General features: G+C 35.7%; 2 protein-coding genes and 1 pseudogene across 4 annotated transcripts; 1 reads left to right on the plus strand and 2 right to left on the minus strand.

The window, feature by feature from the left end:
• Positions 1 to 5689: 5689 nt before the first annotated feature.
• Positions 5690 to 9493, minus strand: LOC149378741 (uncharacterized). The gene is made up of 8 exons (XM_089603598.1): positions 8944 to 9493; positions 8426 to 8623; positions 8258 to 8335; positions 8050 to 8163; positions 7391 to 7522; positions 6996 to 7133; positions 6413 to 6649; positions 5690 to 6205 (listed from the first exon to the last, which is right to left on the minus strand). The coding sequence occupies exons 1-8, from the start codon at positions 9424 to 9426 to the stop codon at positions 5798 to 5800; spliced, it is 1788 nt and encodes a 595-aa protein (XP_089459724.1). The 5' UTR covers positions 9427 to 9493; the 3' UTR covers positions 5690 to 5797.
• A 7281-nt stretch (positions 9494 to 16774) lies between these two features.
• Positions 16775 to 18282, plus strand: LOC149378742 (uncharacterized). Of its 2 annotated transcripts, XM_089604290.1 has the most exons (4): positions 16775 to 16854; positions 16942 to 17061; positions 17255 to 17675; positions 18250 to 18282. In XM_089604290.1, exons 1-4 carry the CDS (start codon positions 16786 to 16788, stop codon positions 18255 to 18257), a joined length of 618 nt encoding a protein of 205 aa, XP_089460416.1. In that variant the 5' UTR covers positions 16775 to 16785; the 3' UTR covers positions 18258 to 18282. The 2 variants fall into 2 exon arrangements, with proteins under 2 accessions (XP_089460416.1, XP_089460415.1); XM_089604289.1 differs by lacking the exon at positions 18250 to 18282 and having other exon boundaries at positions 17255 to 18004.
• A 1106-nt stretch (positions 18283 to 19388) lies between these two features.
• On the minus strand, positions 19389 to 24014 carry LOC149378743 (disease resistance protein At4g27190-like; annotated as a pseudogene). Its single transcript, XR_016294198.1, has 2 exons — positions 23807 to 24014; positions 19389 to 22703 (listed from the first exon to the last, which is right to left on the minus strand). The product of XR_016294198.1 is annotated as a disease resistance protein At4g27190-like (transcript).
• Positions 24015 to 26972: the final 2958 nt, after the last annotated feature.

Here is a 26972-nt window from a genome sequence, read left to right on the forward strand (position 1 = left end):
TATTCATCATAATACATATTCTCTATTTCTTATATACTTTAAGGTTTAAGCTAAAAGTATTTCTCCTACTATTTTTTTAAAATACTAGTCAAAATTTCAATTAATTAAAAAGAGCATAATTAGACATTTCCCATTATACCCTCGTTATTTCAGTCTATGAATTTTTTAGGCAAGCATGAGTCGATCGATGTATCAAGCACCAATTTTCATTTGTTTAGGTTAGATAACTTCATTTGTGTGTGAGTTTTTTTTTTTGTCACTTGAGGACAAGCGACGGTTCAAGTTTGTGGGTATTTGATAGGTGCGTTTCTTACACATTAAACTCCTATCCCCTGGCTTAAATTTAGCGAGTTCTCGGGTGTTTTTGTTGGTTTTAGTATCTTTATGAGGATTTACAGGTTTAAAGGAGTAAAAGAGCCTTTATAAGCTCTTTGGAGTAATTTCCATGCAAACGAAGAAATTGGGAGTCGAAATGGATCAAAATGGAGTACGAGACGCAAAGGGACGAAAATCTGATCCTCCGCGCACCAGCATGAGCGTTCAGACAATCCCAGAACAATACGCACGTTCCGTGATAAACTGAAAGTTCGACCTCGCGGTGCGAAGCCCTCTCCGTGCGCCGCGAGGTGTCCTCCAGAAGTTGTCAAAAATTCCATAATGATATTCGCACTCCGCGCACTTTCAGAAAACTTCAAAGCACGCCGCGACCTTACCTGTGCGAACTGTGCACCACGAGCTACAATCTGCGCCCGCGAGGTCCCGTCAAGCAGAACAGGAAATTAAAGATTTTTGAATCGTTTTGAGCCGTCGGGTTAGTTTTAATGACCCAGATCACTCCGAAATTAAGTGAAAACTCATGTAATCAGACCTAGAGTCCTATAGAACACATCGTAGCCTCATTTCATCAGAACCTTAGTTTTTGCTATTCACTTTTTGTGTGTTTGGGAGAGATAGAGAATTTTGGAGAGCCGTTCACCATTATCTATGCTACAATTATAGTTTTATTCTCTTCTTTTCTTCTCTTGAACTCCCGCTTTTATTTATGATAATTATTATGGTTTTGTTTAATTCTAGTTTTTCTTCTTCTTCTTCTTCTTCTTCTTCTTCTTCTTCTTCTTCTTCTTCTTCTTCTTTGTTTCCTCGCTACTAATTCCCTTAAGGGTATTCAATTTGATTATTAGTGAAGTACTTATTCATTCTATCTTGCTTTGCTTCATCCAATTCCATGCTTAATTCTTGTATGAGAGTCATGACCTCATTCTTGATTTTGAATTCAATTTGATGCTTGAGAAAGATTAGGTTGTTAGTGTGCGTGAATTGAATTACCGTGATTCATTCCTAGGCTAGAGATAGCTAGGTTGTTACAGAGTCACTTATACGTTCTTGAGTATAATGCTTACCTTGTTTTTAGGAGTTGAGATCAAGAGATAATTTTCCAGCATAGAGGTTTAGTGATATCATTGTGAACATGACTAGCAAAGTTTGAATATTTAAATTCTGCGTAAATTCTGAGAATCCTAACCATTGAATAGAATAGTGAAGCCATAATCTTTACCTTCGCATAACCGTAAAACCGTCGTTTATTATGTTTTGTTTATCTACTTGTCAAAAGATTTTGTGACAACTTACCTCTTCCATATTTTGAGTTTAATTTCGTCTAGTTGATTTAATTATTAATTAAGCTTAGTCCTCATGGGTTCGACTACTTCCATTTCTATATTATTTGGGTGACACGTGCACTTGCGTGTGCGAAAATATCGCAACACAGGGAACATTTTTATCACAAGACATGTAAAATAAACTATTTTTCAAGCATTCTAGAAGTTTAAAAGAGAGATGTTCGAGCCTGTTATGCCATGTTTGAGTAGTGATATTGTTGATGTGTAGGTCTTACTCATTCTTGAGCACATACATGCATCTATGTCTTTCACCCCTGCCAATCATCCTCTTGGCCTTGATGTTCTGTATATCAAAGCAGTTGTGTGACCTTAACAGTAGAATATAATGTCAAATAGCCAACTGATATTAAATTAAATTTGAAATCAAGGATTAATAAGACATCTTCAACAATTAGATTCTTGCAAATAGATACATTACCATAAAAATGAACAAGTATTTCAATGTGATTAGGTAATGTAACACTAGACTTTTGTAAAGATTGAGACTATGAAAAAGAGACTTATTGGTACAAACATGTCAAGCCCCTGCATCAAGAATCCAATCGTGGCTAGAATTAGAGATACAACCTGAATCGCTATTATAACAGCAAGAAATTGTATGGAATAATGTCATGTTGATATCATTTTGACATTCAGAGACAATTGGTGAAGTGAGCTGGTTAGAGAGCATGTTGATGATTTGATGTATATGATCATTGGTCAAGTTAGACATAGATGATGTGCTTGACTCTTGTCTTCCATCTTGACACCATGGCAAATACCATGTTGATAGGAGGTATGGGATCCAAGAAAAGCACTTGGCCGAGGACGGTGCTGAAGGAATTGTTTAGCACCATCAAGAACTTCATCACATATTCATTCAGCATGAAATTGAGCAATTCTTTCAATCTGCCACAATAACAAGCGCAAGCCAGTCTTTAGTTGCTCAACTATTGCCAAAGAATCTTGAGCTTTGTGAAGTATATACCTACGGATTCCTGATCTTGAAAAGGTTCACGATCTCTCTTCATATCTAGAAAATCCCTGGTATGTTGCCTTGCTCGTATATTTCTCAAAGATCTCCCCATATATCCTTAGCGTACTCACCATAGACCACATTCGAGGCCATTTCTATCGTGCACGAGTTCGGAATCCAGGTAATCACTATGTTATTGTTTCTTCTCCAAGAATGAAAGAGGCTCACATTGGATTCATCTGGATTCTGAATCAATCTGTCGATTAATTCGAGCTTGTTTTTAGTTGAAAGACCATCCTCATGGATCTGCTACAGGGTGGATAATTCTTGCCATTCATTTGTTGTGTCACCAAGATCATACCAGGTGAATCTCTATGATGCAAGAAAAAATGATCAATTGAATAATCAATTGGAGCCTCTAGCGAAGTAATTTCCGTCACTGATTTTCTCCAATCAAAACTTCTTCCATTGATATTTTGGACTGTAGCAGAAAGGAAATTGACGCTGAGAGAGATAACTGAACTCCGGCGGAGATCCGATCAACTATTGAGTTGCGAAAGTCACTCTGATACTATATCACGGTCTGAATCATGAGATCGGAGTTTAGAGAAAGAGATAAAGAGAAAGCGAGAGAAACTCAAAGAATTGGAAAAAAATTTGAATAATTCTCATTGATTTGAAAGTTGGGAAAGACTACAGTAATAACTAAAAACGACCTCATCTGAGATAAGTGAAAAAAAGACAACATTGTCGTCACTTATTTTCTTAAATTAAGGACAAAAAACTAAAAGATCCAAATAAAGAACTAACGGAATATACAAAATAAACACTCAAAAGAACTACTAAGCAAGGATTAAAATCCTGCGGGAACCGTCCGAAACTCGTCCAGGAACCGGGTTTAGAGCACTATCCGGCACGGTTTAAGCCAAAATCTTGTGGTTCCCTGAGAACCGCTAGGAATCGGACGAGATTCGGTCTTCACCCCGGTTCGTGAAAGCCGACCCGATTCAGTGCATTCATTCATAAAAACCGGGCTATTAAAGGGTAAGTCGGACAAAACTTTATCATTCACGCTGAGATTTAGGGTTCCCATTCCAGTCATCGTGCAAGACAAAACTCACTCAAATCTGCCGAATCCCGCCGATAGATTGAAGATTCCCCGGCAGCTAGACGAGCGTTTCTTCCTTCTTCCCGGCAAGAAACACGATTCCGGCTGGGATCCCGAACTCATTCCGACCAATTTCAATGTAAGGCAAAATCAAGGTTTTATTTTTTATTTTTTAAGGATTGTTGATTTTTTGTTAGTTTTTTAAGTTGTATTCATTTTTAGTAATATGAATCTAAATTTGGTTTTGAATTCTTGATTTTTGTAATCCCGAATTAGGGATTTAGAATCAGAAATTAGGTTTTTGAATTTGTTTGGTTGATTTTGTTTAAATTGTGTATGGATTTGTCATTTTTAGACTTAATTTAGTGGTTTTGAACTTTTGAACATGATTATGATGTAATGTTATTCATATTCGAATTTTGAATATGTGTATGTATATTTGTTATGTATTTTTGAATATGTGTTTGTAAATTTGTTATGTATTTTTGAAATTTCATATGAATTTATAATATGTGATATGGATTGTTGAAATTAAATTTAGAATATGTGTATGTTTATGTGATATGTATTTTTGAAATTTCATATGAATTTTTAATATGTGATATGGATTGTTGAAATTAAATTTAGAATATGTGTATGTTTATGTGATATGTATTTTTGAAATTTCATATGAATTTTTAATATGTATATGGATTGTTGAAATAAATTGAACATAGAATATGTGTATGTAAATTTGTTATGTATTTTTGAAATTTCATATGAATTTTGAATATGTGACATGGATTATTGAATTTAAATGTAGACTATGTGTATGTTTATGTGATTTGTATTTTTGAAATTTCATATGAATTTTTAATATGTGATATGAATTGTTAAAATTTGTTATGCATTGTTGAAATTTTTCATATGGTTTGTGGAAATTTGTTATGGATTATTGAAATTAAATTTTTAATATGTGATATGAATTGTTAAATTTTGTATGGATTATTTTAAATCAATTGAATATTTATGTTTTTGACTTGTTTGTAGAGTAGACTTGAAAAATGGCGCCACCCGATCCAGCAAGGAAGTATTGCACGCCCGTTCTAGGAAAAACAAGTGCGAACACGTGCAACTTTTGCGGTCATGTAATGGGAGGAGTGGGGATCACGAGAGTAAAAATCATCTTGCACATTTGGACTCTCAGAAGAATGTTAAAATGTGCGATAAAGTTCATCCTGAGGTGATGGAGGAGATGCAAGCTTTAATCCTCGGTAATGTTGAGAAGAAGAAGCAGAAACATACATTGGATGAAACCATTCGAAGGACCTTCAATAAACCATTTCACACTGACGTTGATAAAGAGGGTCCTACTCCTGATTACGAAGTAGAACTCCGAGTAACGATGAAGAGGTCGCGTCAGGATGCAGCTCGGTCAGAGTGGGAAGCTCGGTTCCAATCGGGTCCCGGGTGGTCATTCGGTAACGGCATTCGATTCCTTGCTACTAGGTTCAAAACTAACACACTAAAGCCTTCAATTCCAAGATCTCTCTCTCTCTCTCTCTCTCTCTCTCTACGCCAATATAGTATAATATATAAAGTATATATATAATATAATAGTTCTAATTCGAAGAAAGCTGTAATAATTCTTATATCATATTAACGTAATATTTATTAAAGAAAGGTTCAACTTCAGTATACACGTGCGTACAAGCTTGGCCCATTAATATACGTATGTATTTGTTTTAAAGCCATGAGTTGCAACCAGATCAGATATAAGAAGTCCCCATGAATTACACTACCAACTTTGTAAAATTAGAACACTACATAATTGATCTCTTCCAACACATGCATGGGGGCCTGATACTAATATTAACTAACCACGACCATGGGTTTTAAATTTAAAATTAGAAGGGTTGGACCGTGGGCTTTGTTCTGCGACATTCAAACCCAAGCTGATACCAAAGCTGGTAAATATTCTTCCGTCTCATTTATCTTGGTTACAAATATAGACAATATTTTACGTGAAAAAACTCATCTACAGTACATCTCCGGCCCCCTGAATCAACAAAAGATTCAGAAGAAGGAAGAAAAAGGAGAAAATGAAACAGAAACACCTCCACTGCAAAGCAAAAAACTACCGCATTCTATTTCGTTTTTCATGACCACCCTATCATATACAAAGCTCTGAGCAGAGTCATGTGATTTATAGTCGCCCAAGTCGTAACCGCTAGATCTCAAGAATTCTGAGTCAGTGTCGCTTCGTTTTACGTCTTTCTCTGAGCTTCTGATGAACTTCTGGATATCAAGTTGAAGACTGGGAGTTTCTGGCTTATGGGCAAATGAAAACGGGGATTTCCAATCCCGTGTCGCATCAATGCTTGTGGGGCTAAATCGGTCTAACAAGGGCTCGTTGTAGCTACTACTTGCCATTAAGTCATGGTCGTCATGGACAAATGCAACTTGATCTTGAGTTCTCAAATCCTGTTGCAATACCAAAACATGATCTCTCTCTTCCATGTACAGCATATATTATATTAAATGTGTATTATTTGTGACATCTCAATGGTATCACAGGAAAACAGGAAGATTAACATTTTATAAATTTTGAACCCGTGATAGTTTATATAATTAGTTATTGGAGAGCTTAAGAGGAATGGAATAGCCCAAGACTCACGAGTTGAGACCAACCTGTTTATTTTTAGAATAAGTGTTGGAGTTGTGTGTGGCCGAAGCACTTGGGCTTGCTTGGCGCGAGAGTAAGCTATTGGAAATAGGGGTAGAAGTTACTCCAATGATGTTGATGGGTGGTTCTTCTTGCGATGAAAAATCAGAACTATCAAATGTCGAGAGCGATACACACTCATCAAAGTAAGCCATGGCTTCATCTGTTAGCCGCTTAGATATCTTTCTTCTTTCAATGCTGGTCTGTAGTAACATTATGATAAGAAAGTCGCAAGTAAGCAATGGATAACTATGTACTGGTTTTTAGATATCTTGACAAAAGAAAAATAAATGAAGAGCCTCATAAATCAAGATTGTTGAAATTTTGGTTGATGCACTTCAAAATTTATCTAGCAATCAAATGATCGGAATGAATTCATAGTTACTAGTGGTTGGTTGTGAAAGAGATTCAAATACAAGTGAATATTATCACGAAACAAACTCCTGGGCCATGGTGGTATGTTTTTGCTGCACTTTTAAAAAACCTATAATTGATACGCAAGCCGTTCTATGCTTAGATCTAATATACCAAGGAAAAAAAAAATCTTACTTTTCTTGCCGGGCGAGACTTTTGTACGCTGGGGGTCTTGGGATCTGGAAGAACATCCTTTAAAATTCTGCTCAGCTCTATACCACGGTGTTCCTCGACAGCTAGATCAGCTCGAAGTTTTCTAGCTCGTTCATGGGACTGCAAGTATAGGAAATATTGAACCACTGTACAGTGAATATTTAGAGCAACTTCAAGGTAATAGAATTGTTACTGCTAGCTAAATTGCATTTTATGCACCACAAATAGCTTTAACACCATAAAGCCATCAAATCAATGCACATCATTTTATATTCTATATAGATAGTAGATACTCATTGGTAACAAGCAAAAATTTCCATGGAAAGTCCAGTGAAAAAAAAAACACTCATTATGCACTATAAGGAAGAGAGACTTACCTGCTCAAGCTTTTTGGCATATTCTCTTCTTATGTCTAAAACCAATTCAACTGCACTCGGGTTCACCAGATCAGGAGGTATATCAGTTATATTAGCATTAGCAATTGCAGAGGCGTTACTCCGTCCCATGGCCTAAACTTGTTGTAAAAAGTATAAACATGTTAGAGACCGGTACATAATGAAATGGCATATTACATAAGCAATTTCTAGTTCATGTTATTCACAATCAAATATAACTCAGCAGCACATAATCAAACAGAAAAGGTAATTGGAAAGGTCATATAATGTTAAAAATTCACTTTATCGTAAGATTCTTTTTCTTTTTTTTTTTTAATCCGTGTGTAATCAGAAAAGTCTCTCTTCTTTAAATTCAAATTTAGTTAAGACAAGCTATGCAAAACAAAGATTCTTTCAGAAGCCCAATGCTAGGAGCAATTACTAATTTACGATAGTCGGAAACCAATCTACAAGGTAGTGTTTCCTCTTCATGCGAGTGCGACATGTAACATACTCTTTTCAATTTTAGATATATTGCGATCTATGTTCGGTAATGAGTCATATACTCTGCAATACAATTCTAAAAAGAATAACAAAAGCAAGAATGAAATAACAAAGGGAAAATACAAAGGTGACTCGTAAAAATCTATAGAGACACATACTCGTTCGAGATCATTTTGGATTTCAGATATTGCACGTCTCACTTCTGATCGAACAGTTTCATATATACCAGTTCCATGGCCATCAACTCCTAAAGGGTCTCCTTGGGCTGATGACTGTAAAACCAAGTACGATCTCAAATCCCAAAACTACACTATTTTGCGAAAGTAGATAGCCACAGTAACACCATAACGAATTCGCCCAAATTACCTTCATCTGCTCACTAACCGCCTTAATGGTCTTTTCTTCAACCTCAAACAGAGAATTTGTCGTTGGATTCAATTGAGACTGAAATGAAAACAGCCATTCACAACCCAAAACAAAAACAAACAAAAAAATACCTAACAATCAGACTTGGGTTTGACTAGTTTGTATTACCAAAGCCAAAGGTGAATCATGAGAAGCCTCCGAAGCTGAATGCTGGCTCGACCAAGTCCTCAGACCTTTTGTTCTCTCCACTGAATCAAAACCGCTTCCGGATCTCAAACCTTTCTTATTTGAACCGTAACATTCCACATCCGACTTCAAACCATTCCTACTTTTTGCCGCCAAGGCACATTGTTGTTCGGTTTCACTCTGTCCCGACATGAAAGGCGAACAGTCAACAAACCAAAAAACATCGCTAATATAAATAGATAAAACCAGATCTTACACAGACGTTGACCAGCTGTGTCACACGGAACAAATTATGTCATTTATCTCTTTCTTTCAGATTCGAGACTAAGATACAACAAAGAAATGCAATCCGAGTCCCACAATGTGTTTCCAATCACTATATTACACGGGAATGATCAAAGCATTGGTATAAATTACATCCATATATAGTTTATTTGAGCATTGATCGGATATCGAAATAATCAAAGCCAAAGATATAAAATAAATAAATAACACGAAACCTCAGAATTGATGGAACGATTTACTCGGGAGACAGGACATCGAGACACGGATCGATTCCTCCGCCCGGGATCAACCCTAGACAAGCTCCGACCGATTTCCTTCCCTCCATCGCCACCGTTCCTCGCGGCGGATCTCCCTCTCCGGTCGCCTCCGGGAACGTTGGCATCTCCTCCGCCGGAACTCCTCGAGACCTCGTCCCGGTCCGGAGGTGAGGCATTGGACCAGAAGAGAGGATTGTCCCTCTTGTTCAGGAAATCCTCAGAGGTCGCTGAGGAGTTTAGCGTTTCGGCGTCGGAGGGGCGGCGAGAGAAGGCGCTGACGCTGCGGGATCTCCGATGGCCGACTGTCGTTTTCGCGTCGGAATTTTGCCTGCCAGTTCTGGTGGTTGACGAGGAAGAGGAAGCGGAAGCGGAAGAAGGAGGGGTTGTGGTGAGGGATGTTGTTGCTCTTCTAGTGGAAGATTTGAATGCTGAGACCGCCATGGAAGTGGATTTAATTTTTTTTTTTTTTTTTTTTGGGAGGGTGGGGTGTAATGTCAAGGAGACAAGAAAATGATATTTGAGATAAGGAAAGGAAAAAACTATTGGCAGATAAGACAAAAAGACAAGAGAGAGACAGAGAGGGTGAGAGAGGACAAGATTGAGGCAAACGAGCAACGACAGACAATTCGCGCCACTATTTTTCTTATTAATTTTATTCTTTTTTTTATTAGATAATTAGATCTGGTAGAAATATTTTCGGTTTATGTATAGTGTACTCAAATACATTTTTACTTTTACTTTTCTACAAATAAGTAAATAAAAAAAAATACATTTGTACTAAAAAAATAAAAATGATTGAAATACCGATATCGATACATATATTGATTATCGACGAATATATCGATGAGTATCTTATAACATTTATAATACCGACTACCGATAATATCAATAATATATTAATCACCGACGTATATATCGACAAAAATCTTATAACAAAATATAATTAAGAACTCAAAATATATAAATCTTCAAATCAAAATGATAAAAATAGGTCGATCCCAAATACTACAAATTCAATACAAAATATAAATTCAAAATACACACTATAAATAAATCATAAAATACTATTTAAATATTACCAACTTTAAATATAAACTCAAATGTTATTTTATATTATTTACATATAATTAATTTATGATATAATTTATAGTATATTTTAAAAATTAAAATTATGATAAATTATATGTGTATATAATATACATATATAGGATGGCAAACAAAAGGATGACAAAAACATAATGTATAACTTGTACGAGGCAAAAGAGGCAAACACATGACAAATTTCAAATTTTGCAAAAATCCCACATTGATTACACATGAGAAAATGTGGATATTAAGCACCTACAAACTAGGAACTCAAAGGATTGAGCCCTTGAGATGGGCTTCAATGGATTTTTGTGAAATTTTGTTTCACGTGGCAAGTAACATTTTCGAAAGAGGAGGCTTATTTGCCTGAAGTCCCTTCTCCATATGAATTGGAGAGGCGACTCTGAAGTGTGGTGTTGGTTGTTGGCAAGGAAAGAGCTACATGCCCTGAATATGACCTAAAGAAATCGGAAAGGTTAATGTAATCGGTTGTCTCTGATTATTCAGTAAACTTATGAATTTCGATGTCATGAACTCAATTGAACTCTCAAACTAAGGAAACCTATTAAAGTAAAGCTCAAATAGTAGATCTATCGGTGTAGTACTATGTATTTAATTTGTTTCTATATCGGTAAACATTAGTCTATCCTTACATTTGTAGTTCTTATTGTCGGGGATGATTCCCCTATATAACCATATTAATGCGGAAAAATAATTAATTACGCTAATCATGAGCTAATTAATTCATTGATTATATGACAAGATCTAGATTTACGTTAATTAATTTTATACGAGAGCATATATGTCAAGCAACCGATATAAGAGTAAATGAGTACTCATTGATTTTCGGTTCAGCTACAGAACGCTCCTAATCTAATCGCGTACTCCTTGCGTCGTCTTGATGAAGAACTCGAGGATGACACCTTAGTCTTCCGAAACGTAACCTCCGAGACGAATAAGAAAGATGAGTGGGCACAGTCTTTATCTCACTAGATCACGAAACTAGGTGTTTCGAGATCTCGCTCTTATTTTACTAAGAATGGAAACGAATTTCCGGGGGGAGGGAGAGGCAGATGCACAGCCAAGGGAGGCTAGGATGCACGAAATTTTCACAAAAAAATTGATTGTTTTTGCCTTCTCATGAACCCCTATTTATAGTAGTAAAATGAGATATTCATGGAATCTTCCAGAATATTTTATTTTCTTTTATTGTGTTCACACTGGTGGATTAAATCTGGGCCCTTGGATCTCAACATGTGAATCCTACTTTTTCTCTCATCCATCAGATCAATATATATGGGATATTATTCTTTATTTAAATGGAGAATAATTTATTTAGTGAGAGAATAAATGAGAATATATTATTTCCCTTTAAATATATTCGCATATATTCTCCTAAATACTTTCCTTTAAATAAGGATAAAATATAGGACAATATCTTATATTATTCTCTCTCATTTATTTAAACAACTAAAGAGAAAATATTGGTAAATACCAATATTGAAAAAATCGGATTTGATGGCACACGGCCAAGGGGATTTGCGCAAATCCTATGCCAAAATTCCCAATTCGATTTTTCCATGTGTGCAAGGCCCAATTGCTTAAAACTCAATTAATCATTTATTTACTTGGTCCAACAATAAACAAATAATTAATAATTGTTTATTTACTTGATCAAACAATAAATAAACAATTCTACCATAAATACTTATTTAATTCTGCGAATACCCGTTTTCTAGAATTAATGTTGTCAATCACAATTACAACAAGTGAGATTAATAATGATAAACATTATTATACGAAAGTTCTTATCCGCCTTTATCAGAGCCGAATCGGGGACTATGGACCTAGTAATAGAAGCTTAACAAATCCGATGAAAAAGACGAAATAGTCTTTTCTCTTTTTCCATCGATTCGTTTAATCTTGGTCAAATACTCCAGCTTGTAAGCCAAGACTGAACTCTCCTTTATACTAGAATTATATTTACTCATCATGATGAGTGTCCACTGATATAGTCAATTCGTGATCAAGATCCTCCAGGTTCAACCCGTATCGAGAGAAGTCAATTTATTCGGTTATACTTCCCTTGATACATATCAGCCCTAAGCATTGTTGCTTCCCTAGCGAAAGATTCTTTCGAACGTTACTTACTTCGAAAGTGCGCGCAATCTATCGGTTCTGGAATCAACCCTTAGGTGAGAGAACATTAACCTTCTTTCAGGAAGGCTGGATTCCGTATCTGTAAATCATTTTCCACTCGAATTATGCTCTGAGAAAACTCCAAGACATAAGCTGTGATTGGCATGAATAGCCTTTTAGCGAATTAGTCAAAGAGCTCAGTAACATAACCCAGTGTCCATGATCACTTCAGGATTTAGATCAAGTCTCACTGTGACCATCATAGTGGCCTCGGTTAGTGTGTCGTAACGGTCCTTAAACGACACATCTACACCAAGACCTGTCCAGGTCGTACACTTACCACAAGTGTAGAATGCTCCCATATAGTGATCAGCCTTCACCCATGTGTTCCACATATATGACTTTAGATATAGTTTTCCAGGCGTATATCAGTCATCGACCATGTTTTAGCATACCGCCCGAACTCTAGTGCCCAGCACGTGACTCAGTTAGATACGGAGGCTATGGAATAATGAATGTTTAATAAATCTCATTAAATAAGAAATAACGCTTTCAATTCAAATAGATAATAAATGTCAAACTTTATTTTATTAATAATTTCAACGAGAATTTACATAAGTATCTTCTCGTGGGCAAGAATTCCTAACACTTATAAGGTTGTATAGGCTATGTGATGTGATCCACAGTGCTTGATAACCAATCTGCCCAATCTAAACCATTGATTAATTACTTCAGTGGAGACCTCTATGCATGCTTTTATTACAACGCGAGACCGGTGGCAGAAACCATGGTGTACACGATCGAATTCGAAGGAAACCTAATGAGTTCTTTCTTGCGCGTCTTTAATCTGGATGAGAGGACCCCACACAAAACCAAGGACCCCATACCAGCCATTTTTGATCATCGGGCCCCTTCACCTAAGCATCATGAACTTGATCAATATCCATGTCTATATATCGACGCTACATTATTGAAATGGTATGGAAATATTGGTTTTCCGATGTCTATAGAGATCTTGATGCGGTGAAATTCTTGAGCATATAGCAATAAGAGGGGTACCAAGAGAATGAGATCATCTTCCCATCAATCGAGGCAAGCCGTGCTAGACATGGACTCCATATACTTTCTCACTCACATCTTCAAGCACTTGCAAGTGGACCCCGCCTGAAAACACCATGGGATCTTTCGTAGAATTTTGTTGAAACCTCTTGCCCACAGAAAAACGACATTAGAAGCTTTGTGTTCTAGCTTGACTCGCTCCACATATACAAGCTTCAATGTCCCAACCTTCGACACCAAAAACTTCCCAACCTCTATTGACTTCATACGTACGCTACATATTCGTTGCTCCAGTATGTGGAGATGTCATATCAATCATCGTCGTTCATTTGACACCCTTCCTTAGGTTCGCTCGCGATTCCACATCACCATCATGTAAAAAATCATATCATGATGTCAAAGAATCTCACGGATAGTGTTTTAGAGGATGGTCTTATCTAATGTTTAGTGAACTGTATATGATTGAACTGTGCTTATATGAAATTACTTGTATGCATGTGTATATGTTGAGAATACTAACATACCATATTCTACAAAGCAACACTTAGACAAATTACAAATGCCCAAGGATCAGCTGAATCACTTACATTACAAGGTGTTGAGTCCACTAGCTAGCTCAAGCAATGTTTATTGTAAGTCAGGTATCTTAGTTGTTGCGACGTTATTTTCCTCGATATAAGATTGGCGGCCCATCCAAAGAATAGACTCGCGAGATCCATCTAATAACGAGGCCCACCGGCCTGTCCAACCAATTGCGTCGACTCAATATGTTGAAACGATATCGAAGTCAGCGCCTCGCTGGAAGCAATTCGCCCGAATCGAGTAGACGAGGACCATGAGGTGAATTCCAGAGTAAAATCTCGAGATCAAAGATTTTACGAGCTAAAATGGATCATCGAAGAGGTGCTCGAAGGAAGCTCGCAAGCAAAATCCCTTAAGACGATTTATCAAAAGCAATCTCTGGACCAACCATCCGGCCACCAAAAAAAGCGACAAACCACTCAACCGCCAAAGAAAGTGAGCAACCCTCGGGCACCAAAGAAAGTAACCTACCACTCGGCCTCCAAAGAAAGTGACCAACCACTCGTCCACCAAAGAAGTGACCAACAACTCGGCCGAGAGAGAGAAATAGCCACTCGGCCACAGCACAAGGACCACCTAGCCGCATGGCGTCTAACCACTCGGCCAAAAGAGCGACCACTCGGCCACTAGCTACAACCACTCGGCGAAGAGAGAAAAATTGATTTCTCGACCTCGACCTCCCACCACTCAGCCTCATCAATAAATTCCCAACACCCTCAAGACCATTCAATCCTCCACATGCTTGGAGGGTCTCTTATAAATACCCCACCTCCCAAGAACTCAAGGTAAGTCTTTCTAACTTAGAGAAAAGCTGCCTAATTCACAACTCGTTTTCTCTTTCTCTCTATAATCCTTAGAGATGGACTTGATACCGCCCACCTCAATACCACAATCGGACTAATGTTAAGCGTCGGAGCGCGCGGCGAGGAGAAACCCTCGGCGTCCCTCTAAGCTTATGTTTTTTGTTTCTTAGGTGAAGAACTCGACGAATCCGTAGAATCCGAAGAAAGCGAAGGACTAGAAGAGCTCGAAGAAATAAACAAACTCGAAGAAGTTGAAGGAACCGAAGGACACCAAGAGCTTGAAGGAACCGAAGGACACGAAGATCCCGAAGGATAAAACGAATCCGAAAACCACTTCCGACGAAATAATTAGAGTAGCGAACCATCTCTCAATCCACGTGCGATCATATGGTCCGGCGTTAGATCGAACCATATGTGATTCTAAGTATTTAACTCGAAAATGGCGTTAACATTAGTTATTTATGTAACTGCACAAATTCATATACTCACAATATGTTATTAATTCAGTTTAATGAGAAAGTCAAATTACTCGTATGACATAGAATTTATTTTCTTTGTCAATTTTCTCTTATTTCTCTAACTCTTAATGCAAAGCATAAACCACATTACTTAATCCTTCTTTCTGATTGCGCATAATTTTATAATAGAGGAAATAACAACATACATATTTAATGTTTTGGAAAACATACACATAAATACTTATTTTTTTCATGACAAAAATACATAATGTTAAGTTTCAGTTGCATCTCCAAACCAAGTCAGTTAAACTTGACGAAAACCCACGTGGTATCCTCAGATTAAACACGATTTAATATTTTTTTATGAAATTAACTAAAAATCAATAATATCAGTTCGATAATAAATTTTTTTTTAATTATAAATGACTTTTATATTATAATTAGACATTAATAATATTATTAAAATGATTTCGTATTTATTTATTTAAATTAATCAATCATCAATAATATTTTTTTTATTATAGAAAAATGCTTAATTAATTTTTTTAATATTAAAGACGATTTTAATATATTATTATCGATTTATTATAATATTAAAGTTATTTTTAATTAATTAGTTGTCAAACAAATGATATAATCAATGCTTAATTAATTTTAAAGAAAAAATTACTAAATTGTGTTTAACCTAAGAGTTCCACGTGGATTTTCGTCAGATTTAACTGACTTTATTTAACGGTGCAACTGAAACTTAACATTAAATATTTTGACCTCGGAAAAAAAAATACTTAAATATATGTTTCCGAAAATATTAAGTATTTATACCACAATTTCTTCTTTATAATAATCATAAATTTAATGAATTAGCTGACACCCACTGCTCATGATTTGAGTCCATATTTTATGGATGTATAAAGTGTACAGGTCTGAGTGTGTTGAAAAGTTCTAATAAAGCAATTTATGCGATTAAGAAGTGAAAAATACTATAAAACATTGTCTATGTCCTAGGCTAATATGAATTAAAAAAAAATAGGAGTCAATGACAACTTGTCATTAAATCCAGAATTTGGAACAATGTTGTCATTAAAAATTGAATTTTTCTATTAGATGTGTATTAATGTTAAAGTATTTTGGTAACACGTTGATGGAGATATAGTGAGTTGACGCAATCATTCACCACAATGATCACCGTCTTTGGTAAATATGTCAAAATACTCTATAAAATTTGAATAAAAAATCAATAAAATGATCTATTTGATTAGACCCCATAACACAAATAGCGGAGTACATAACTGCTAGAAGAAGAATCCATGTGCAGATGGTTTTAGAGATTGAGATCAGAGGTACAAATAACAGTATTTTATACATAATATTTTATAAATTTTTAGCACAATTAGAGTTTGTTTGTTGGGTGCTATATAATCATATAAAAACCTTAAATTTTCATAATAACCAACATTTGGTTAATTATATTTAATATTTGTATATTTAGATTAAACGACAACATAATCCTCAAAGCATATCTCAAGTAAACGACAACATAATCCTCATACCATATTGAGGTCAGGCCTGATTGAGGTAAGATTAAACGACAACATATTTAGATTAAGCGACATACCATATGTAGCTATAGATACCCTCATCGCCATTTTTCTCTCCCGCCAAACACAGCAACGATGAGAGAACTCAAAATGCTTCAGATTCAGAAAGAAGCTTCTCGACCTAAGCTCAAGAAGCCGCGGAAGGTACGGAATTCGGAAAATACAGCTCAGTTCCTTCTCTCCGATCCTCGTTCTTGATTCGCCTTTCGGTTCCTCTGTTTCTCTTCTCAGATCTCTCCGAAGAGCTTGGTCGACGCTTTCGAGTCTGTCACCGAAGAAATGTCTCCGACGAAATCCGTGGAATCGTCGATTTTTTCTTCGATTTCTCTGGATAGAGAGGCCGGTTCTGAGGTAAAACCTGGAATTAAGTATCGAGCTATTTATTCGCTGAGCATCTTTGAAATCAGCGTCGTCTGAGTTTGAGCAGATTTGTGTGTGTTAGGTTTCTGAGAATATGTGTTGAAGTTGGAGAAGATAAATAAGAAAAGCTGCCTGTGATCAGATAATGGTATTAATTTTTTGAATTCTGTGTATTTCTCTGTAGAGCTTCAATCTGCTTGATCCAGAGCTCCCAGATTCATCAGGAATGTCACTTCAGTCCGATCTCACCTGTTTCTCGGAAATCAAACCTGTTGAGAATGTCAAACAGGAGACGGATAGTGGATTCGACGGAATCAGTGATCTGAAAATCAGATCCTTGGAAGTACAGATAGCCATCAGTGTTCTCAGGAAAGCTGCAACTGAAATCTTAAACGCGGACAGTGTCAATTCTCAGTCAAAGAAGCTTCTCTGTGGATTGGTCGAGATGGCTGTAGAGATTCTTGAACCTGTGCCTGAAGAAAAGGACCGTATCTCCGAAATTCTCGCTGAGAAAACTCGTATTGTCAGCTGTTTTTTCTTTCTCTGCGTCTTTGCAACTTTCGCTGCGCGTTTGTTACTCAGTTCGGGATCAAGAAGTTCTTATGGTAAACCTCCTCCGACTTGAGGTTAATTTGCCTTTAATAGACGTTTCAGCTTCACTTCATTTCGGACTACTGTTTCATTTGTATATAAATATAAACATATAATAGTCTTTCATTTTTTTTGGCTGATCCATTATATTGTCATGTCATGTGGATTTGCCTTGATAGGTCTCGTACCTTCGGTCCAAATTGTCCTCTTGATATTTCTCTACGGCTCTACGCTAATAGAATTCATGGCTAATAGATTCATGTACATGATTTGGAATGTTTAAGTACTCTTTTTTGTGTTGGATTAATGTTTGAGATGATGTTTATTCACTTATCGTATGAACTGGTACCATCGAGAAACAAAGATTGAGGAAATATCACAAGTTTCGAGTTCCATTTTTCAATCTTACTCGACATTAAAAAAATTGTGACGTGTTACTAGTATCGATCAGTTTGAAATAATCTCTTAGCAATGCTCATTGTGGTTCAAAATACGCCAAGAACGCATTAAAGTAGAACCTAAAATTTTACGCGTAATCAGCAATGTGCCAACTCAGAGCAAATTAACTTCTTTAATGTTGTTTTGCAGTACGATAAATGCCGTTTTCGTTGCCGTTTCGAGGCGCTCCTGATTTACGGAAAATCGTCATGTCGATGGAAAATCGAACGGAAAAAATGTGGAAAAGAGCAAGTGAAATGCCGTTTTCCATGAAAAACCGACGTGCCGATGGAAAACCGAACGGAAAAAATGTGGTAAAATATATTTAAAATATATACATGTAATACATACATATATTTTTCAATTTTTAAACATATATAAAGAAAATACATTATGTATCTAATCTTTTTTAATAGAAAATTGTATATATATATAATATTTTATAAATGTGTGCTATTAATAATATTTAATATATATAATTTATAAATGTGTGATATTATCTATTAGAATTGTCTCATAGTATGTGTGATATTATATATAATAGAATTGGATATTATATATAATTTTTAAAGGTGTGATATTATATATTAGACTATGTGTGATATTTTTTTAAAAATGTGTGATATTGGCTGTGTTTGGCATAGCTTTGCTTTTTTAAAAAAGTGATTTTAAAATAGCTGTACGAAAAAACTGTTGTTTTAGAAAACAGACGAGTGTTTGGTAAACTATTGTAAAATAGCTGTAGCTGTTAACAAAAGCTGATTCAGTGTTTGGTAAAATATATATTAATATTTATAAGTGATAATTATTTATATAAAATGTAATTAATAATAATAATAAGATATATTTTGTTATATAAAAAATATATCAAAGTGGGTGTCTATAGAATGTAAAAAATAAATTATAAATTTTAGTGACGTCAAAAAAATTATTTGATAAAAGCATATAAAGATAATTAGAATTAAAAGTTAGTGTAAGAGAAAAAAAAAGATAAGAGAGAGAAATTACAATCCAAAAACTAAAGCTACGTATAAAAGCTACAAATTGTAGCTTTTGGTTTTTTAGTTAAAATATTCAAAAACACTTTTTAGCTTTTAGAAAAAGCAATTTTATCAAACACTTAAATATGATTTAACTTTTAGAAAAAACAAAAATCAAGCTTAATAAGCTGAACCAAACATAGCCATTATATATTAGACTATGAGACAAATAAAAAAAAAAAAAAACAAAAACACTGACAGCACTAGCAAAAAAAAAAAACAAACGACAGCAGCAGCAAAAAAAAAAAAAAAAAGACAATAGCCAAAAACGACACAATAAAGAAAAACGACAGCAACAAAAAACGACAGTGAAACGACAAACGACGAAAATCGACGAAAAACGACAAAAAACGAAAAACGACGAAAATCGGCGAAAAACGACGACGAAACGACATATTTAGCTTTCGACGGCCGTTTACTCACCGGAAACGAATTTCCCGGCGAAAATCGTGGAAATTCGTGGGCATTTGATTCCTTGCGATAAAGTAATTCAGGTTTGAAAATACACACACCATGAAAATAATTCGTAGATTAAATAACATGGAAATATAAGTGTTTGGGAAAAAAACATGGACTCACCTTTGGTAAGGCTTTACAGTTTTTTTTTATTTTTTATGATCCAGAAGAGGTTATTATTGTGTCCAGAATATACAAAAAGGTTGAAGGGCCTCCTTAGAGTCTGGGCATTGCCACTTCAGGGACTCCCACCATTGTTTGTGCACGTCTATCTGCCGAACAGACCGGGGACACAGTGTTCGGTCTAGGAAAGGGATGTTCCTCAGCTTAGGACAATTCCAAATTGAAATTTCTTGAACAGAATCAGCAACCATAGACTCCGTGATGTTGCATATGCTTTCTAACTCTGGTAAACCCCAGAGTTCGAGAACCCTCAGTTTAGGGAGAGTGATAGTGGTCGAACGAGTTTCTTCCACATCGTACTGATCGAGTTCAGAACCGACGATTCTTGACATCTGGTCGCAGTGCTTGACATATATCTCTTCCAGGTTCTGAAGGCTCGACAACACCATTAGTGGAGTAAACAAGCTCTTCAACTTCGGACAGAACTGTATCGAAATTTTTCTGAGAGAGGAGAAGATGCTGGGTGCGAGTATTGTTGAGTCGCCTCTTTCTTGCTTGATCATCCACTGCAGGTTTTGCAGTCCTTCGAGATGCAGATCCGCAAGGCTCTGGAGTAGAGGAACGGTGCAAGAAGTGGAATAAAGCAAACATATTATACTCGGGCTAGAAATCAAAGTGCATGATCTCAAGTGCGCTGCATGGTTCAGTTGTGCAGTGGTACAGAGACTTCTACCAAGGCCGTGCCTCATAACGATTAGGAGCTCAACATCTTTGGGAAGCAAAAGAGGGTACTGATCCACATGTAAGCTTTCACTCATTTCACACGGTAGCAATATCACAGCTTTCTTGTACTTGTGTACATCCCTATCGTCCATATACATTCCATGTCCAACATGCAGCCAGTAATCCATTGCTCTTCTCTCCCCCGAGCATTTGACATATGTGTTGAAGTCTTTGATGTCGTACAATCGGCCTTTGAAGGTCTCTAACTTTGTTAGCTGAGTTATCTCGTGCCCTCTCACCTTCAAACGCGGCGACATTTTATCGCAAAGCAAGAGGCACTGCAGATTTGAGAGATTAGGCAATATGCCGTCGGGCAAGTTCTCCAAACTCTGGGTGTCCAGATTGAGATATCTCAAATTGAAGAGCGCTTCCATGCCTCGGGGTACTTCATCTATTCTTGTATACGAAAGATCGAGCCTCTTCAGTGCCTTGAGTTTCGCCAACGGTGGCACGTACTTCAATTTCTGGCATCTTCTGAGCAATAGCGACGTGAGGTTCACCAAGTCAGAGACCGATTCTGGTAGACGTTCGATAGAGGTATAGGATAGATCAAGAACACCGAGGCCTTTCATGTGCGCAAAGAAACACTCAGCGATGCTCTGTAGTTTGTTGTAATTAAGCATCAATGTCGCTAGTGTAGGACACCTTGGCGATTCGGATGAAGGAATATCCAAAATGTTGTTGCGAGTCAAAGAAACTCTTAAAAGATCGCCGGCCCATTTACCTTCACTCGGTATAGCCCTCAGTCCAACACCGGCTTCGACCATAAACTTTGGGTCGGCACTCGAAATTTGTAGCAGCATGTCCCTTACCAAATCATGCATTTTCACATACTTTGCCCCGAAATCATTCGTTGAACCTTCCAACAAGCAAGCGTTCTCAAGCTTATTCAGAATCGCGTGCCCTCTCTCAAACCCTTCTCCCCTGCTCTTTATTCCCGTGATAATTCCCTCGTCCACCAAGTACTCTATGAGCTCTTCTCGGTAAATCCTTGCATCTTCAGGGTACAGCACACAGTACATCAGACAATCTTTGAGCCTCTTGTCGGACAGTCGCAAGTAACTGAACTTTAACTGTTCAATCACCGTACTCCCACCTTTCATGTATGTCTTGAACTCTTCCAGCGAAGTTTTCCAATCGCAGTATTCATCGACTCCTTTCAAACTTCCTCCGATCGTGATTATCGCGAGAGGCAAACGACCGCACTCTTTGACGAACTCGGCGCCGATCGCTTCCAAATTCGGGTCCCGCAGAACGCCACGTCCGACTACGTCCCAAAACAAGTCTCGGGCCTCCCGCTCCGTCAGAAGCTCCATACGGATACTCTCACAGCTCATACCACGGCAAACTTCAAACGAGCGAGTCGTGAGTGCTAATTTGCACCCATTTTCGAGAGTGGGCTCGGGGATTCCCACATCCTCGAGACGGTGAACCTCCCACAGATCGTCAAGAATGAGCACGTGTCTCTTCCTTAAGGTCAACGCCGCGTGTAACTTTCCTGCTCTACTCGTTTCGTCTTCGTGCCTCGAGATATCCAACCCCAATTTGCAAGCAATCGCGCCTTGCAGCTTAAAGACGTCGGAGGCTTTCGACACAGTCACCCAAATCACGCTTTCAAACTTGGCCTTGCTTTCCAACACGCGATTGTTGATGTGCTTCATGGCCGTTGTTTTGCCAATCCCGGCCATCCCATAGACTGCAATCTTTCTAAATTCATCGCTCGTCAAGCACGCCCAAATCTCATCTGTCTTCCTCTTCGAAGTAACGTTTTCCCCGAGCCTCGTTGTGGCAAACAGTCTCCGAATTCTGGCAACGATTCGACCAAACCATCAAGGAAAACCCCCTTTTGATAAAGCTCTTCGAGCTCTCGAATTTTCTTCACCACTTTGTTTCCAAGCTTCGCACGTTCGAAGAATTTCATTATCAGGACTCTTTGCTTTATGGCTGTTACTTCACGGTTGATCTTTTCGACCTTAGTGAACCAAAGCTCAACTTCCTTCTTTGGTGTCTTTCCGGGAAGAAGATCGGCCTTCATTTTCAAATCTCTGTCTTGCTTTCGAGCATTTAGTTCTTCCAGCTTTTCGTTAAGGGTTGTCATATATCGACCAATGCCCCTATGATTTCTCCAGCGTTTGCGAATTGGATTCAAAGTCAGGTTCACAAGTTCTGCTACTAGAACACCAATCTCCATTCTTGATTTTCCTACACACATAGTAAAAAGGCACTCCTAACTTACTATGGAAGAAAATGATATACATAGAAACTCTGTATCAGCTTCAACAGACCAATTAGTGACAAATTAGTTGCCTTACTACAATTGAAATATGTGGCACGCTTGTTTGTTTTTTATCTTCTATTTTTTTTTATGTATAGACAAGCTAAAAGATCATACTCTTAAACAATAAAAATGGAGATCTCTTCATATGTATGTGATGAGGAAATAAAAATGGACATTACATTGCATACATCGACAAATGAGATTAGAGTAAAACAAAAATTAAAAAGTGAGATAAGAAGCCTCTGATATGTATCCTGTTTGTTAGTTCAGTCGTCACACTTCGCACTTCACACTTCAGCTTATATTTTTGTCAATTGCGCTTACTTTAAGTAGTACGGCTGATTTGATTTTTTTTTTCTTCTCATAGTATATAATCTATTAGGAAGACTTGATTTCAGTTTATGACAACAAATGTCATGAAAAAACTGTTTTTATTGATATTCATATTCATAGTCGTAAAAGTGAAATAAAGTATTAAGTAAAATAAAGTCTTCTTAATAGATAATGGGAAAGAGTATTAGTCATAGCTTTGGAATAATCCCAAGATAAACTCAGGTCCATGGAGTTCCCAAGTATAGCTTTTTCATAGATCAAATACTAAAAATATAATAAGTTGGGATCCTTAAAAACCTATCAGTATCTATTTGATGGGCGATTATAAATATTCAGAATCTCACAAGTCACAACAACTAATAAAAAAGTGTTGAAATGCAAAGTTGTAAGTAATTCAATTTACTGAATATTTTAGGTTTAAAAGTTGGTCTGATTAGTTCGACTTAAATTCTCACTTAATATACGTTTACGAATCATTATATATCCATGTCTATAGTTCTGTACTCTTTTGGATATTTAGTTATACATCTCACAATCTGTATGATAGTAAAATACATCATCAGACATATATCATTGAACGCTTGTTTTCGAAAGAAATCTTACTGCGTTGATAACGAGATTTATTGTGAGATCAAGCTCGACTCAACGGACTTACAAAATGTACTAATTCAGTGCCAAAGAAATAAGAGATTACCTGGGATTGATAGACCAACAAAAGAATTGTCTTCTCAAATATCACCTTCGGATTTTCACTCGGTGAGTCTCTGTCTCTCATTTGCATTAATTTCCTCACCTTATTTTTACCCCCTACAAAGTTGATATAGAACCTCATTTTTTGTTTTGTTTTACCAACAAGTGAAAAAGAAAGGCCTTCAAGAGCTTGTGTTAGATGACTCTCCCATCGTTAGATTTATTTCAAAGAGAGATTGCTGACTTTTTTTATTTATTTTTATGAAGACTTTGATTCCGTAGAAGGCAAAAAAGTCTCTGGTGGGGCGCGGCGCAAATAAATAAATGGCTCAATATGGTGTACCGTGTACTTTTGAATGAGTCATACTTACCTTATCAACACTCAACTTAGTTTACGATCAGATTTTCTAAAATGAGTTGATAAAATTATACCAAATGTCATCTTCTATAGACCAATTAGTGACTAATTAGTTGCCATACTCCAATTGAGTGTGTCGCAAGTTTGTTATGGGTTTTTTATTTTATTTTTATGTATGTATAGACAAGTCATATTCTTCGTCGTTTCCTTTATAATGTCATATTAGTAGAAAAAGAGAATTACCTACACAATAAGCAAAAGGATTCCGCTACTTATGTTATCTACGATTCCCAACAAAAATACCATCTCATGCAGATTATTAATCACACATGCTAAACTTACGATACAGTAGAGTAGAAGGAACTATATATATATATATATATATATATATATATATATATATATATATATATATTATATTATGTATATATAAGGTCTTTTTAGATATATATAACCTGATATCTACGTTTTTGCAAAATAACGAATTTTTCGTAAATTTTTATGAACGGTTGATTTTTATGAATTATTGACTTTCATAACAAGTATGTTCTTTCACATATGACATTATAACCCATAAGCCCGCTTTTGAACAAACAGAGACATTTATCTTCCATGGACATTCAGATCAAAACAACCAATGCAATAACATGTTTTACTTGATCTGAACACCCTGAATTCAAAACTGTTTCAAACTCTATTATACAAATGGAAGATTGAAGAACATCTTTCCACCTGAAAACATTATTACATTAACGTCAAAAGTCATAGAGAAGTTCTTCAAATCATTGTCATCGTATAAAACAATTTATAAAACAGAACTATTTCCATCCTGATTTAAGTCTGACGATAATACTTTTTTTGGATTCAAAGCATTGACGCTCAAACAATTTGATAGCAATATATCATAAATCAATGTTAATAATCGTAAATCAGTGTGACAAGGAATTAATCGAACTTCAGTTAGATGAAAACGAAAAAAGATGGAATGAAATATACAAACCTGATTCAATGAGTGAAAACGATGATCCAGCCATTGTGACAACTTTAAATTTTAAAATTTAGAACAAACGAACAAGTGTAGAGGATTCAAAAATGCGAGTGACGTTTTTATTTTATTTTGTAGCTTCAGTACACATATAACAAAACCGTATATATTTTATTCAATAATAGTGTAAAATATCACGTCATCAAATAACTAATTGCTATTCAATAGGAAAATATTCTGATTCAAATATTAATTGTAATTTCCGAATATAAAAGGAAGCTTTAAGCATAAACAACTGATTTTAAAATTCAAATTTTAAAATTATTTTGCCTTATAAAGTTTCTGAAATTAATATTCAAATTTTAAAAAAAATTGCCGAACACTACTTTTGGAACCGATAATGGAAGAAGGTAAACGTCTAAATCACAAAGGGTTAAAAAGATGCCACATCATCACAGTGGCTATCTACCAAAAAATTACAAAAATGGTTATCTCACCAAAGTGGCTATCTAGCAATTGCTAGATAGCCACTTTGGTGAGATAACCATTACTATAATATAGAGAAATTTGATTAATTCTGACATAAAATACGAACTCGGGTTTGTATCTCAAAGGTGTCCAAAATGGGGTTTACTATTTCCAGTGCTTTGGCCAAAAATATCATCCAACAAATTGAACATCTTCCTTATCACTAGTTTTCGAGCTAATTTTCAAACTATATTCTGTTCACCCAATAAAAATGGACAATACATATGCATACATCGAGAAATGAGATAAGAAGAAAACAAAAATTAAGAAGTGAGATAAGAAAACTAATACTTATCCTGTTTTGGTAGTTCACCCTTCACACTTTACACTTCAGCTTTTTTTTTTTTTTTTTTTTTTTTTTTTTTTACAATAAGTCTTCTTAGTTTAATGTGCCGTAACTATTGTTACTATATGATATAATCACAACACTTCTTTTTTTAATTCGGCCATCATATTATTATATATATATATATAAAGAAAAACGCGTTTTAACTGTTCACGCAAACTCAATATCATGTTCATTCTACAGTATCAAAATTATACATTTATTATTATATATGTATAAAGGAAAGCGCGTTTTTACTGTTCACGCAGACTCATATTATATTATGACACAAAATCACGGTTGTTTTCCTTGGATCTCTTATGTGGGTTGAGGGTATCGGCCGAAGACACAGACATGGATTATCTATAATTTTTATATAAATTCATTTAATGAAAACCATTTTTTTTCTATTATCCATTGAAAGGATTCTCAGGTTAACAGTTATCTAATGGAATGTATACATAAATTAAGTTTATTACAATTTTTTGAATTATATATATTATCAAATTATATATATATTTATAAATTATATCAACATTTGCTTACATTGTCACACATAGAAATAATAATAACTTGCATATTTTGATGTATAAGAATACTATTCTAATTATTTTCACTATGTGTCTATAAATATAAACAAGTCATACCTGAATTTCGTGTTTCAATCCTAAAAAATGATTGATACAAGATAGCATTGACTATCAAAACACAAAGCCAAGTTTGTTTTTTCGGAATAACATGAGTTGTATATTATGTAAATATGGGATATGTTGTTAACTGCATTTTCATATATGTTTTACATTTAGATTGGTAAATCTAAATTAGAACCTAAATTAAATAGCTATTTTGATGTTTTGCATGATTATGTTGTAGCAACGTAATTTTTTTAGAATGATTTATTTGAATAATTTATTAGTATTAAAATGTATTAAAATATCCCGCTGTAATGCGAGGGTTGTAAACTGCTTGTTTTA

Source organism: Urtica dioica, chromosome 12, assembly GCF_054948205.1.
Source record: "Urtica dioica subsp. dioica isolate 48M chromosome 12, U.dioica_male_clone48M_v1_H2, whole genome shotgun sequence".
Classification (NCBI taxonomy): domain Eukaryota; kingdom Viridiplantae; phylum Streptophyta; class Magnoliopsida; order Rosales; family Urticaceae; genus Urtica; species Urtica dioica.